At 49.6% G+C, this 15435-nt stretch overlaps 3 protein-coding genes and 1 pseudogene across 8 annotated transcripts in view; 3 read left to right on the top strand and 1 right to left on the bottom strand.

Annotated features, from left to right (window-relative positions):
• LOC136519505 (very-long-chain 3-oxoacyl-CoA reductase 1-like) overlaps positions 1-15435 on the top strand; it is an 85362-nt gene that overhangs the window by 30404 nt on the left and 39523 nt on the right. The gene's annotated exons all lie outside the window — the stretch shown is intronic.
• The window catches only part of LOC136523844 (2-methylpropanoate--CoA ligase CCL4-like), a 96373-nt gene that overhangs the window by 66750 nt on the left and 14188 nt on the right, over positions 1-15435 (bottom strand). The gene's annotated exons all lie outside the window — the stretch shown is intronic.
• LOC136519506 (very-long-chain 3-oxoacyl-CoA reductase 1-like) overlaps positions 1-15435 on the top strand; it is a 78914-nt pseudogene that overhangs the window by 54974 nt on the left and 8505 nt on the right.
• LOC136519508 (very-long-chain 3-oxoacyl-CoA reductase 1-like) overlaps positions 1-15435 on the top strand; it is a 50281-nt gene that overhangs the window by 28793 nt on the left and 6053 nt on the right. For 2 of the 4 annotated variants that reach the window (XM_066512896.1, XM_066512897.1), the window contains exon 3: positions 2967-3043. The exons of the other annotated variants lie outside the window; for them this stretch is intronic. In XM_066512896.1, the coding sequence (XP_066368993.1) occupies positions 2967-3043 (77 nt within the window). The remainder of the gene's footprint in view (positions 1-2966; positions 3044-15435) is intronic. 4 annotated transcript variants of the gene reach the window in all.

The raw sequence follows: 15435 nt of genomic DNA, 5'->3' as shown, positions 1-15435 counted from the left end.
GTTGGTGCGATGCGTACTTAGTTTTGAGCACCTCAGTCAAGCGGAGCAGACGGAACTTCTGCTCGAGAGTATTCAACCACTCATCAGCTTGTAGAGGCTCCTCAGCCTCCTTGAAGATTGGGGGTTTCGTGTCAAGGAAATCCTTGAAATCACTGTACTGATTTGGATCCGGTCCTTGGCGTGGGCCACGGCCATCACGATTCGCAATCATACGGAGGGCCTCGGCCATAGTGCGCTGTCCTTCCGCAAGCATTGCTATTAGTTCCGTTGGTGTGGGTGGTGGTGGCGGAAGATCATCATCATCACTCGCACCGGTGGAACAAGTACGAGGCATCTGCACAATGCACAACCAGTAATTATTGATGATGTCAGCACATTGGAGAAGAACAATATAATCGTGCCAAACTATATTTACTGACGAGAATGAAAACTTCATACAATAAACAGAGGCAATAATTCATTCTCCAATCACCACATCATCAAGTAGATTACTAGCGCCATACGCAGTGCATTCCAACATGGCAAGTTTTAAACTTCACCATAACGTTACGCATCCCGAAGGGAGCGAATTAAAGTACATTACAAGTATGACTGCAAAAGCTTAACTAGTGAGACTTGCTAACGAACTACTCGTCGAAGTGATTACTGTCCACATTGGAGACACCTTGGACTTCTTCTGGGTATTCCTCTTCTTCAAACTTCTTGCTGAGAGATTTCACTTTAAACTTGGGATAAGCAATTATAAGGGAGGGAGTAATGCAATATGAATGTCATGAGTGAATATGATGCATGCTCGTTCCGTACGTCTTCACAAACCTAAGAAATTTTAAGCTTTAGCGGACTATACGGTGGCATACATACGTTCTCTCAATTAGCGGTAACTAGTCGATCTACACGGTGCGTTGTTAGTGTACCTGCAGAAAAACTTCATTGCAGCCCAACCCAACAAGATATAATGCTAATTACACAAGTAGTACTAAGATACTTTCCATATATACATCCCCTGATATATATACTTCGGCACCCAAACTACCCGACAAATGTACCCACAATTAAGTACTTTCATATATACATGTATGCAACATGTAAATACTCCAGTAACCACAACTAGCTCTCCCCTAGACCAACGGTTGGACGGTCATGCTCTCACAACTCACTCTTACCTTAGCGTAGAGGCAATTGATCCATACATTACCATTCAAACGAATGGCATCCATGCAATATCACGCCGCATGGACGACGAAATAGAGACAATCAATTCCCCCAAGTTAGTAATTATATATAAGCCACCTAGAAGTCCTTAAGTGGGCTATAAGGGAGGTGATCACCAGTATACCATAAAAATTTTGATTTTTGAACACTTATATACAATTATAAGTTTGAAAACCATTTTTACAACAAAAGCTTTTTGTTTTAAATAGCCGTAAGACATGTTTAATATTGAATCTAGCTCTGTTGCCAGCTGTCACAGAACCGACCAATTTATAAGAGCACAAGTACAAAAACAATCGCCGAAACGATCAAATTCTCGAACTTGAGCCCATATAAACCCGGTAGTCAACCGAAATCTCAAAGGATTTCAAACCAACTTGCATACAACCAAGATCACAGTAATTCAACATAACATATCGTACGTTACAACATTTCGCAGACGTTCGCAATTAGATTACACCATCACAGAGTCATCGTTATTACAAAACAAGTCTTGTAAAACATGCGGAAGCAAATAGTTTAACTCACACACCGAGTTCAAATACACATACTGGTTTGCTGATCACAGACCGCAAAAGCATTCAGATAAGAGAACAAAGATCATGCCCATGATCTAGTCTTCATCACCCGCCGGGTGGAGACAATACTTGCAGAATCCCTAATATAGGAGGTCATCTGCAACAAGAGGGAATAAACCCTGAGTACGGGAATGTACTCAGCTAGACTTACCCGTCGAAAACCAAACCAATGACACCAAGGATTATGCATAGCTTAATGTAGTGGAGCTGGCTGACACTTTCTTTTTGCAGAAAAGCATAAGTAATAATGATCAACTCTTAACCTGAACTAGCAGTGACTTTTTAGCCATTAACCTGTCATCTATATTAGCACCTGTACTAAGCAATCATTTTATTAGGGTGCAAACATTAATAACCATATCAGGTATTCATTGTGGCAACCTTATCCTCATCCATTTAACCATATCGTTAAATTAATTGAATCTACGTTGCCGCTGCTCAGTCAAGTTCTCACTATCCGGGAGAGACGGCGATTCGAATCGATTCCTATCCAGCTGGAGGGGTATTCCTAAACACAAACCCTGCTTCCCCCGTGAGGGTCGCAACAAGTCACCTTTGGTACAATTCAGGAGTCGCGGGTCCGAACAGATCGGCATTCTCAGAGAACCATTCTGCCAAGGTTGTTCGGGACTCTAACCCGCCTTGGACTTATGCCAATGGCTCTCCGCACATCCTTTCTACCTCCAGAGTGCCGCCACTACTCGTGTTCCCGGCCTGAACCGAGCTACTAGGCTTCGCGGTCGGAACGACTTATCCGGCCAGCTAAGTGTTAGGCTGCATTCAACATGACATGAGGACGTACAGCGTATCGGTCCTTAAACGACTCAGACGGAGTCACTATGTTCAAATCTACACAAGACCCCGCCCGGTCTTAATTCATTATTCACATGGTTCTTTTCCATGATAGCAAATATAGCCAACCGTGATCCACCTCATCCTAAAGCTCGCAGGTGATAGGAAATCACCTGACTTCTACCGCACTAAGCATGGCTAAGCCTTTAACCCGTTCCTGAACTTAATTAGGATCCCAGTGCGATATCTGGACAAGGAAGGATATATAATGCAGCAATTGGTTCCAACCAATTCCTATACTTAATGCATCATCAACAATAAAAGATACTCAATGTATTTGTGAAAACATAGGAGGCTTAATATGCTCCGGGGCTTGCCTTTCAGGAACGAGGAAGGCTGGTGGTCAGGGCACTCGGGCAATTCCTCCGCGGCGACTGCTTCGTCGGCTTCCTGCACCTCAGGTTCCTCCTCCTGGTTGGCTCCCTCGAACTCCAGCAACGTCACTCCCTCTGGCACACCTATTGCATGAATGCGCAAGATAAATATCATGAATGCACATGAACGAATGTCAGGGATGCTCGGGGAATGCACATGTTCGCTGTAGTTTGCATATTCCAACTTAAGCCCTATTCAAATCACTTTACTTACCAAGTTTATACAACCTAATGTATAATTGCTCATCTTCAGTTAATGACCTAGCACCTGCACCTAAGCATATTCTCAAGTTAGGCTAACCCCTAAACAATCAATGAGAACATTGCACAAGCATACACTCAAGCATTGTATTACAACCAAATGGAGACTATGTATCGGTACAGTAAACTAGCCATAACTGGAGATTTATAAATCCAAATGATATGCAACAAGACAATCTGGAAAGCTTATAAAATTGTCTACAATACATTTTCAGACCTCAGAGCATGATTCAAACCTGTACTAGGTCGAACTCATAAATCAACAGAACTCTATCCTCACAAGGCAGAGAATAAGCAAAAACTGGAACCTAACTTTAAACAGCTGTAGTTTCTAAACTACTAGGCCAAATGCCCTCAAATTTTGACAGGAGCTAGATACATAGATTATCTACAACTCTTGTATTCATTACAATCACAGAAAACCAAAATATCATGGGGAGCTTTCTAAAGTCCCCAGATCTGTCTAGAGGGACATAATGCAAACGAAATACTTAGTAACTCATGAGGTAAACATATAATTGGACAACACTAAATCTACTCACATGTCCCACATCTCACAAGAACACCAGAAAGTAGGGTGTTCATTCCCAAAACATTTACTCTAATACCTTTCTTAATTTATTTAATTAATTATAGGAAATAGTAAACATATATGAAAGCTACACCATTAAATCTACAAAAATTACAGTAGACCCTACATGCCCTAAGTAGACTACCATAAAAATTTCACACCATTTTAGTAAGTACAACAGCCTACACCAAAATGGTAAGGCAGAATGGCTTAAAATGGCATAATTAGGAAACCTTAGTGAAAAGTGTCAAGCAACAGATTTCATATTTTTCCTAGCATCTATAAGATACCAAGATACTACCTACCAAGTTTCATGGCCATAGGATTCATATATAATTTACAAAAATTCACACAAGTATCTGCCAATGATAAAAGGAAAATCTATAACTCAAAAACTACACATGCAATGACTCTCAAATTTTAACCAGAGCTTCTACTATACAAGACTAGCTTACCCACAAAATTTCATAATTTTTGGATCACAGAAACTCAAGATATGATTTAAACAAGTTTGCATGCATACAAAAACACTTTTCAAGTTCCTATTTAATTCATCCAAAATTTCTACATAATATGCTCAAGACATATTTTTCTTAAATACTAGACCTAACTGTGAGTCTAACAAAATTAGAACCACCTAATTTGGATGTACAAAACAGGAGATACAAAAATACCAAATCAGCATTCAAAACTGCATTTTTGAGCTATCCTTAGAAACACACAGTCATTGACGAGTGGGACCCGGCTGTCAGCCGGACCCACCGGTCAGCGACCGCAAAGCAGGGGACACGGCTGCGATGGTGCGGAAGACGGCGTAGCTCGCCAGCGGTGACCTCACCGGCGACGAGAATGGCACCAACGCGACCGCCTAGACCTACTGCGTCGATTGGTACCCTAACCGCAAACCCTACCGGCCTCTAGGTACCCCGGCCACGGAGCTCGGCGGCTCGGCCATGGCGCACGGCGGTGCGCGGCCGTGTTCCGGCTTGGCTGGACCGACGTGGGTGGTGACATCATCACCCGAGCATCAGCGCATGATGGGGAAGGCGATACGGGAGCTAGGGAAGGAAGAGAGGAGTGGTGCAGCGATGGCCATGCGGAGCTCCAACTCCGGCGAGGTCCGGACGGCGGTGGAAGGTTAAATGCGACCACTACCTCGGTTCACCGGTCCAATGGCGTGCTGGACGAGCTAGGTGAGATGATGGTGGAGCTTTGGGCTAACTGGAGGTGGTGATTTTGCGGTGGCGAGTGTGCGGGAGCTCGACGGAGCTCACGGCGGCAATGGAGGAGCGGTGGCTCCGCTGCTTTGGCGCTTCGGACGAGCGGAGGAGTAAAGGAGGAGGCAGAACGTGTGCGGAGGGCAGCAGGGCGCTCTCCATTTCAAGCCAGCCAGCGCGCGGCATGGTCAGGGCAAGCAAGGCGCGTGGTGGCCACGCGGCGGCAACCTCCTGGCCACGGTCAGCCATGACCGGTCGGTCAGAACGGCCATCAGGCCTAATGAAGCCGACTGACAGCGCCATTTGGAGACGATGGATTTCCGAATCCTTTGATCATTAGCGCAAACTCCCTAAACAAAAGTTGAAGACCTATGTGCCAGCTACAAAACTTATTTAGAGACCAAAGTCTAATTTGCAAAGGATGGAGAGTAAAATCATGCCAAAGTCGAGTTCATGAAACTGAAAACTCAGTTTCATACTTAGAAAAATTCTAAGTGTTGAATCCAACCCCAAAACTGGCTTGTGGGACCCTTTTGAGCATGTTGTGCACATTTTCATGAGTTGGTCACAAAATAACTTTTGTTCCACATATAATTCTCTACAACTTTGCTTTAGGTTGCTCAGACATGCAAACATCCTAAGCTACACTTTTTAAACAGTCAAACACAGGAGCTCTAGGGGTCCAAATTGGTCAACCATGACTTGGAAACCTAATTAGGCAAAATGATCAACATGAACATTGTTCCTAATGACATTCTAAGTGTAACTAAGTTACTTACAAGCATTTCTAGCCACACCATGCATTGGTCACGCAAGAATCAATCAAGGTATACACTGAAACAATGAAAAACATAAGAAATGTTGCAAATGTTTTATAGTCATGTTTCACATGTTTCATGATCTTGTTGCATAGTATTAACTAATCTTGTTTCACTAAGTGAGTGGCACATGTTGCACTCAAGTGTTGCACACTTTACATTTCATAAAAGAGGCAACACACATGAAATATACAACATGTTGCAATGTTTCGAAATCATGTTTCATGTAATATAAGTTCACGAATGGATGCATGATGCTCATGTTCATGAAATGCAGTGCAAATGTGGAAGCTAAACACCTGGGGTGTTACATTGAACCCCCAGCATCCGGTCGTTTACAGTAAGGTTCCAAAACCGGTTTTCTTTGACCGGACACAGCTAGTGTCCGGTTAGTTACCCTGATTTTTGTGCAGCTACGTCAGCTCTGATCGGACGCTACCTTCCAGCGTCCGGTCACATGGCCGACTCCAGGTTATCACTGCCACGCCTGACCGGATGCGCCGGTCCCCCTAAGACCAGCGTCTAGTTAGTTATAAAACAGCAAGACTGACCCTCTTTCATTTCTATCTCCTTCACCCTTGCTCAAATGTGCCAACCACCAAGTGTATCACCTTGTGCACATGTGTTAGCATATTTTCACAAATATTTTCAAGGGTGTTAGCACTCCACTAGATCCTAAATGCATGTGCAATGAATTAGAGCATCTAGTGGCACTTTGATAACCGTATTTCGATACAAGTTTCACTCCTCTTAATAGTATGGCTATCTATCCTTAATGTGTTCACACTCACTAAGTGTCTTGATCACTAAAACAAAATGGCTCCTACATTTTATACCTTTGCCTTGAGCCTTTTGTTTTTCTCTTTCTTCTTTTCCCAATTCAAGCCATTGATCATAACCATGCCATCACCATTGTCATAATCTTTGTCATTGCTTCATCACTTGGAGTAGTGCTACCTATCTCATGATCACTTTGATACACTAGGTTAGCACTTAGGGTTTCATCAATTAACCAAAACCAAACTAGAGCTTTCAGTCGCTCGGGGGGCTCCACGAGGGTGCACTACTACCTCTCTTTTTTGTTTGCTATCATATGGTGAAACTCTTTCCTACCTGAACAAAAGGGTAGTTCATTCCTCTAATTTACCTTACGTAGCTTTGTATCAAAACATTCCGACCAATCGCACCCCGTCTTTACCTACGGCTACGAGCAGCTAAGCCTCGTGGGCCATGCCCTGGGCTTCCAAGGTTGTAGCCTATGGGACAAATGGGCAAGTATGAGAAAGAAAGAATAAAAAACAAAATTATGCTAAGGGAAAACTAAGGAACAAAAGGGACAAGCTTCCCCGAACAGAGTGACCCCATCACAAAAAACAAAACTGACTGTAGTCATTAAGTACACAAGAACATTTACATGGGGGCTCCCCCACAAACTTAAACTTTTTACATCTACTAAACTACTTATACTTTACAAGCTATTGGGGCGGCTCGGCAGCATCTGCTGTCGGTGCGACTGGCGAAGGATAGGGCTGCTCACCCCCCCCCCCCGGCGGGAAGACATTCCGCTCAGTCAAGGCTGGGGTGATGTCTACCTCCGACCCAGCCTCCGTGCCATCCATAGGCTGGGCAACGTCATCCCGATGCATGCTTCTAGCCATGTCTTCACGGCGGACGTCCATCACCCACTACGTAGAGACTTGCTCTGCCACCAACCTTGCGTGCGGCAGCAAGCTCTCCCCGAGAGTTTGGATGTCCTCCGTGCTCAAGCCATTAGCGTACCCGCTACAGATAGTGGCGGAGTCCAGGTTCGGGTGGTACATCGCCACCGAGGTCAACACCCCCGATGCTCTGTAGAACAGCCCACTTGTGATAAGGTCTCAGACCGCATTGGGGACCTCCGCCAGCTGGACGGTGGGCGCGCTGGTGCTTGGTGCTGACCCAAAGACCTCAGAGACGACAAGCTGGGCAACATTGCGGATCTAGTCAAGTTCCCCCTCGAGAGCACATCGCTCTTCATGGGACTTGGCCAGCTCCTCTGCATTACGGCTAAAAGTCACCTTGACTGTCTCCAGATCCTGCTCCAGCGATTCACCTTTTTGCCCAGCTCTGAAAGAAGGGCGATAAGCTCAGAAATAGGCTGAAGGAAGAAACCAACACGACAAAAAGCAGAAAAGGTACATACCGACGTCGAAGTTCTCAAGGGTGGAGAATTCCTCCGCCTATCGGGCCACCAGCTCGCGCAGCTGGGCGCTCGCCTCCTCTGTCCCCATCACCCAGCCCTAAAGCGCGAGCATTTCCCGGTCTGCCTCCGACTGGGCCTTCCGTTCTAACTCTAGGGCCTTCCGCGCTAACTCCAGGGCATTCCGCTCTGACACCAAGGCGCTACGCTCTGACTCAAGGGTCTCCAAGGATTTTTGGAGCGCTGCCTCAATGTCCGCCAGGGATGTCCGCAACCCCACCTAGCGGGCCTTTACCGCCTCAAGCCCCCGCTCGGCAGCGGTCACCCTCTCTGCTGCACGCTGCCCCTCCGCCCATGCCACAGTCGCCTCGGTTGCCTGGTCCTAGGACTCGTGGCGGGTGGACTCTAGCTAACGCTCAATCTCAGCCACCCGGGCATGCTCCATCCGGAGGAAGCGGGACTTATGGGATGACATCTCCTTCAGACCCTATGAAAAACAAGCATGCTGAGGCAACCAACAAGAGATTCAGAGGTCAAGGACAAATACAAGAAACTCACCTCCATGGTGAGCTGCAGCTCGACCTCGACTAACTGCTGGGCAGACTTAACCCGGTCCTGGGTGTCCTCGAGCTTCATGGATAGGTTGGCGAGCTCGGACATCGTGGTGAGCCCTTTCCCCCCAAGGATGTCCTAGAGCTAACACTCCTGGGAATCCCAAAGGACGTCCGCACCTTTGTTGGGTCCTTGGGGCAGGGCCACTCTAGGTCACCATTCGGCAGCCCACCAATGGGCCTAGCCTCCGACTAAACTTCCGCCAGCTCCTACGACGACACCAGCAGCTCCACCATGTCATCAGCCTCATCGTCAGACGGGATATCCACCACCTCGGTTGCGCGGGCCACCGCTGGACATTTCAACTCTGTCCCGGCCACATGTCCCCCCGGCGCCTTCAGCTTCGACCATGAGGGTGAGCCGTGCAGCCCTCCATCCGGCGAGGCAGGGAGCTCGGTCTCCCTCTCCTCTTCCACCGTAGCTGGTTGAGGATGGGCTGCGAGAGTTACCTCCAACGCGACCTCCACCGTCAGCACCGGTATTGCTGCCAATGCCGACACCACCGCTGCCACCATACCAGCAACCGACCCGGGGGGGCACCACCCCTAGAAGGGAAGGGTTTGCCACTACCACCCTATCCCCCCCCCCCCGTCGCTCGCCACGACACACTACAAGGTGGGCCTCCAAGTCTCCTACATGGGAGTTGGGGCGATGCTCAACCCCGTCATCGCCCGGCCACTGACAAAAAAGTGCAGGTAAGTCACACTCCAAAAAGACTCAACAGCAAAAGATCGAAAAGAAACAAAGAAAACATACCAGATGGTAAGCGACATGACTCTGAAGGCAAGACCCAACATCAACGAGCCTGCAGGGCAAGGAACACTACAAGGCTACGACCCATGCCCCATCACTTCAGTCGAGGGCGGAGTCATCCCAACTGGCTCCTGCCCAGCCTGCGGGTCACCGTGACCCTCGGCTCGGGACTCCCCGACCGGGGTAGCAGGCGGGGCATCCTCCGGCTGTGAGTCACACGTCGGCACCGGTCTCAGCGACGCATGGGTGCCAGCCCACTCCTCGGACCATCTGGCTTGCTCGGCCGCGTCTGTGGCAGGCGGGGACAGGACCGGCGATGCCACCAAGGGGCACGGTGACCGCATCTGCTTTGCCTCCCGTTCGCCGACGGCGTCCGCGCTCACCACATGATTCCTCGGCATGGGAACCACCGTGCGCCTCTTCGCCTCCAGCTCATCACCACCGAACATTGCCGCAGGGTCACGACGCTCCGCCGAGGTCACAATGACCTCCCTACTTTCCTCCTCCTCAGAGAAAACCATGTCATCCACATCTGTGGGATCCTCTGACGTGAGCTCTGACTCGACGTCCCTCCTACGTTCCCTGGCCTTCACACGCCAGGCAATCTTTTGCTCCTTCTCTCGCTTCCGCCGAACCTCCCTAGTTCTCTTCTTCTTCCTGGCATCCACTGCCTCCTTCTAGGCGACCTGCCGAGCCATTCCCTCCAGTCCCTTGGGAAGGTGCGGCTGGGACTTATAAACTCCAAGCCCCTATGGAACGGGTGGCTCAAAATCAAAAAATGAAAGCAGAGGAAGAAGCATGGACAAAATAGAAGGGAGCATACCAGTCTGGACACGATCGCGGAGTTGAAAGGTGCGGGCTTCTATTCGACCCTCTCTTTGGGCTTTAGCTGCAGCACTCGGCCAAGGCGACTCCAGACCTCATCATCTGGTAGCTCCTCCAGCGACGCACGGTCTAGGTCTGATGGGCCATTGTACTTCCACATATGCTGCGTCCTCTCCGCCAACGGCTCAACCCGGCGGCGGTAGAGGGTGTGGAACAACCGCACCCCGTCAAGGCCGCACCGCATGAGCTTTCAGAGCTGCTCCTTGATGATCTCCACCTTCTTCTTCTCCCAATGGGCACAACCCCATGACCAACTATCCTGCTTCTCTGGCCTCCCACCAGTGAACGTCGGGAACGACGCCTCTACCGGATTCCTGATATAAAACCACTCCCCGTGCCACCCACGGTTGGAGTCACAGGGGATGTACGTGGGATACGAGCCTCCCGCGCTCGGTTTCCTCTGTAGGGCGAAACCCCCCACCGGCGCGACCTCAGCCGGATTCCCTGCCATCAAAGCTCTCCTAGAGAACAGCCATCGAAAGACGTCCGTGTGCGGCTCCATCCCAAGGAAAGCCTCGCAGATGGTGACGAAGCCAGCGATGTGCAGCACCCCCATTGGATTAAGGTGCTGCAGCTCTATACCCCACTCATTGAGGTGCCCATGTAGGAACCAGTGCGCGGGGTATCCTAACCCATGCTCATTGAAGGTGAGAAAGGAAACCACCTCATCAGGCCGAGGTTGCGGGAACTCCTCCCTCCCAGGAGCCCTCCAGTGCGCCACCTCCTTCGGCGGCAGAAACCCCTTCGCGGCGAAGGCCTTCAACATCGACTCCCACATAGTGGACGACCTCCAGTCCGACATTTTGCTCTGGGATCACAAAAGGATTTGTGAGTTTTTCTCTTCTCCCTTGCTCTCTCCCTTTTCTTTCCTAGAAATTGTCGTGGCTCTCAAGACGCTCTCGGCAAGAAGGAAAAGGAAAGGAGGCTGCAGATGAGGAATAGGCAAAAGAATAGAGCAAACACCTTCTCCATTCTCCTACTTAAGGAAAAGGGTACAACAGTTAGGGGAGGGCGTGCCGATCAGGAAAGACGAAATGGCGGAGCGAAAAAACCTCTCTCTTTCCCATTTAATGCAGATGAGACGCGCCCTGACCGATGAGACGTGCCCTGCCCGATGGAACGGCTCCTGATCAGACAGGATGTGGCCTAGGTATGGCCCACCACTACCGCACGCCAGCCACTACCGCACGCCGGGCACAAGAACCAAAGCGCTACCACACACAAGCACCCCCCGCATCCCTAGGCAGGACTTAGGAAAAACCCAAAATGAGATCTCCGCCAGGAGAGACCGTCGGGCTTCTTAAGTCGATCAAACGGCTTAGGAAGCACACTGAGAGATAGGTAGGGAGTGAAGGGATGCCCCATGTAGGCCATGCCAACTCCATCACGAACGACGAGCATGGGTCTCATTCGGACATTTCCGACTAGAGCTCTTCAAACCCTGTCACTCGAGTCATCAAGGTAACACTACCGACCCTCGCTATTTTCTTTATAATCATTTCATACATCCATACGCGCATCCATTCCATACGCCCGTGCCCCCCGGACGATTTGGGCCCTAAACCGTTCGGGGGCTCAGGAACTAAGCATCGCACATGCAGCGAGATGCATCACAACGCTCTGTGTTGTGTCATGAAGTGGCAGTTGCCTCATTCGACATGAGCAACAACCGACCGAGGTTAGAAGGCTGGCCCACGAAGGGCTCGAGGCCGCCCCATGTCAAACAGAGCCAAGGGAGAAAAACATAGATGAGCCCCGTGTGGCCCTCGCCTAGTCTGGCAGACAGGGTCATCTCAACCTTCTCGTTCGATCCTAAGCCTCTACCAAGCCCACAAAATCTCCATTGAGGGGAGGCCATTAGGCCACCCGGGTCGGTCTCTGGAACAACCCAGGCATCTGTCGGGTTGCATGTAAAGGAGCAGTGGAATGTCACAAGAGGGCTATGTCGACCCCGTCATGAACGACGGACCCAGATTCCACTCGATCATACCCGTTAGCAAACTCACCGAGCGCGTCACTCGAGCCCAAGCGATCGGGACAAGCGACAAAACTCAGCCCCTTCGGTTGTGAGGAACCGAGGACGGGGTAACGCACACAACTCAAACTGATCCCCTACTAAAGCCCAACGGGGCTCAGGGGCTCAAGACACAAAATGTCTGGGTCTGTGACCCCGAACTCGCCCCATCCGGCTATGCTTCGATTGCACTCCAAAACTACCTAGGTCTGCGACCCTGAACTCGCCCTATCCGGCTATGCTTCGACTGCACTCCAAAACGCCTGGGTCTGCGACCCCAAACTCGCCCCATCAGGATCCACGACTCCAACTCGCCCGGTCCCACGGCACGCACCGACGCCAGGATCAGCGAGCTCTGTCTCAACTGATCCCTAAACTAACTAACTAACTACCTCAGCTGCACAGACTACACCAAGGATAAGATCCACGACTCTAAATCACCCGATCCCACGGCGCGCACCAACGCCAGGATCAGCGAGCTCCATCTCGTCCGATCCCTATACTAAACTGCCTCAGCTGCACAGGCAGCACCAAGGCCAAGATCCACAACTCTGACTCGCCCGATCCCACGGCACGCACCTATGCCTGGACCCACGAGCTCTGTCTCGTTTGATCCCTTGACTATCTACCTCACCCGATCCCACGGCGTGCATCGACGCCAGGATCCGCGAGCTCTGTCTCACCCGATCCCTAAAAAACTAAACGCCATGACTGCGCAATGATGCCTTGGTTGACAATCCCGTCTTGACTAAAAAACACGCACACACGCCCGCTGACAAAACACCCCCAGACGATTCTGCCCGAATCACCCGAGGGCTCGGGGGCTACACCCGCACCCGCGGACAAAACAAAAACCTCCCCCACTGGCAACACGAAAAATCCCACAGACAGTTTTTCCCGAACCGCCCGGGGGCTCAGGGCCTACACCCGAGGGTGCGCTCGCGCACACCCGCCGTCGAGGAAAAATTCCCCCAGATGATTCTGCCCGAATCGCTCGGGGGCTCGGGGGCTCCTGTCGTGTTCATAAACTCGGGGTCCCTCGCGGACCGGCTTCCCAACAAAGGCTCGGCTCAAGCAGACAAATGCGCAACTCATGGGCCGACCCAAGTGTCTAAACGATAGGCCAAAAGGGCAATCCAATCTCCGACCGGAAGGTCTGGCCAAGGAGGAACGACACCCGCCTTCCGACTCCGGCCCACCTCTTCGACCGGAGCGCCCGCTTCGGTCTCGAGCCCGCCTCCGGACGGTCCCTCCGACCAAAAGGCATGGCAAAGTAATACCTCCGACTCCGACCCCATGTCTCCGACTGGGGTATGCAAAGACCCTGCTCACTGCTCTTCTCCGACTGGCGCAACCAGAGCCGACTGGGACCAACCGACCGGGGACGCCTGCTCGGAAAAGACCATGTAACGGATGGAGAAAGCAAGGCAAGGTGCACAAGTCAAACCATGGTACCAGGGACCGTACCCTGTACACTTAGAGGAACAGTACTCTGCAACCACCCTGACACAAACAGTGTTGTAGGCACCGACATTTTCCCTACAGTATTGTGGGCACCATTAACTCCCATACGGTAAGGCCCCCCACATGCCTCTGGGCATCGACAGTGTTGTGGGCATCGGCATTTACCGTACCAAGTGAACATGGTGAAACTCCTCACATGCCTCTGGGCATCAACAGTATAGTAGGTACCGACATCTGCCATACCCGCACAAAACGACATAGCCTCCCACGTACATCCGACAACCAACAGTATTGTGGGCGCCTACCATCATCATGTACCCGCCGGCATGGGCAACAAGGCTTAGAAGCATACATACTCTCTCCCTCTCACTTGTAAGGCCATCCCCTTCATCTATAAAAGGGGATGCGCTCTCTCCCAGGAGACTAAGTTAAGCCAGTTCATCCAAGAAAATCCAAAATCATTAGATCAACCAAGTTCACTAGTTCACAACCATAGAACCGCCAGGTTCGAACCACAAGCACACGCTTGAACACTTAGCTCATAGCGGAGCTCCTGTCGCTCTCGGCCCTTCCAACCGGAGCCCGGCTGGATCTCTTGTACCCCTCATCTTTCTCCTTCTTGTTTTTAACCCCACAGCAAACTTCGAGCACCTGGGCTCAGGAATAAAGTCACCGACCAACTCAAACTGGACATAGGGCACGTTGCCTGAACTAGTATAAACCCTGTGTCATTGAGTGCTAGGCCACCTCCGATCACAACGTACGGCAAAACTATAAATATTTACATGTTGGTCACTTTCTGCACCGACAACTGGCTTAATTATGTCTGTAGCTAGCTTAACCACACATTGCAAGACTTTCTCGAAGTTGTTGTGAACTGTGCCTAGTGATCTCTCAAATCTATCCTTAGCTTGCCTAACTGACTGTGGTGCTCCCAGCATCCATAGAAACAAGACTAAAGCCTCCACCGAGGTACTCTTTGTGCTTGATTTGAGGCCATATGACTCAACCAAAAGATCATGAAGTCGATCAAACATAGTTGGGCTCATTCTAAACATGTTGTAGGATCTCTTTCTATCTCCTAGAGTTCTCTCTACCCATTGCAACCCAATTACCATTGGTTTCCTTCTCTTAGCCTTATTGCAGTATTTTTCATAGTGATCAGTAAACAAAAGCATACCATCCAGGAAACCTTTGTTGTCATCATCAACAAGAAGTCTAAAGAGTTCCTCATCACTTGACTCATCTGGATTGTCCCCATCCCTTGTTGAATTACCATCCTAGCACATAAATGCATCACAAGCTCAGTTAGATGTTAAAATATTACAATTGAAATGACAAGCAGGCTCACATCACAATCATAATTCAAAGTCATCACATTCATAACAGACATAGTGCACATTCATAATAGACATAGTTCAAATGACAAACATAGTTCAAATGACACACTTAGTGCAATGACGGACATAGTTCAAATGATACACTTAGTTCAAATGACACACTTAGTTCAAATGATAGACTGAAATTAAGATAATAGAATCTAGATCAGGTTGTTGACCCTAGCATAGTGCTTCAAGAAGGCCAACCTTCCTTCTGCTGTAGACATTCCAAGGAAGAACTCAATACTATTTTCTTCATTGAAGAT

The sequence above is a fragment of the Miscanthus floridulus genome, chromosome 18 (genome assembly GCF_019320115.1).
Source record: "Miscanthus floridulus cultivar M001 chromosome 18, ASM1932011v1, whole genome shotgun sequence".
NCBI lineage: Eukaryota > Viridiplantae > Streptophyta > Magnoliopsida > Poales > Poaceae > Miscanthus > Miscanthus floridulus.
Note: the sequence above shows the minus strand (reverse complement) of the source record. Positions and strands in the feature narration are given on the sequence as shown.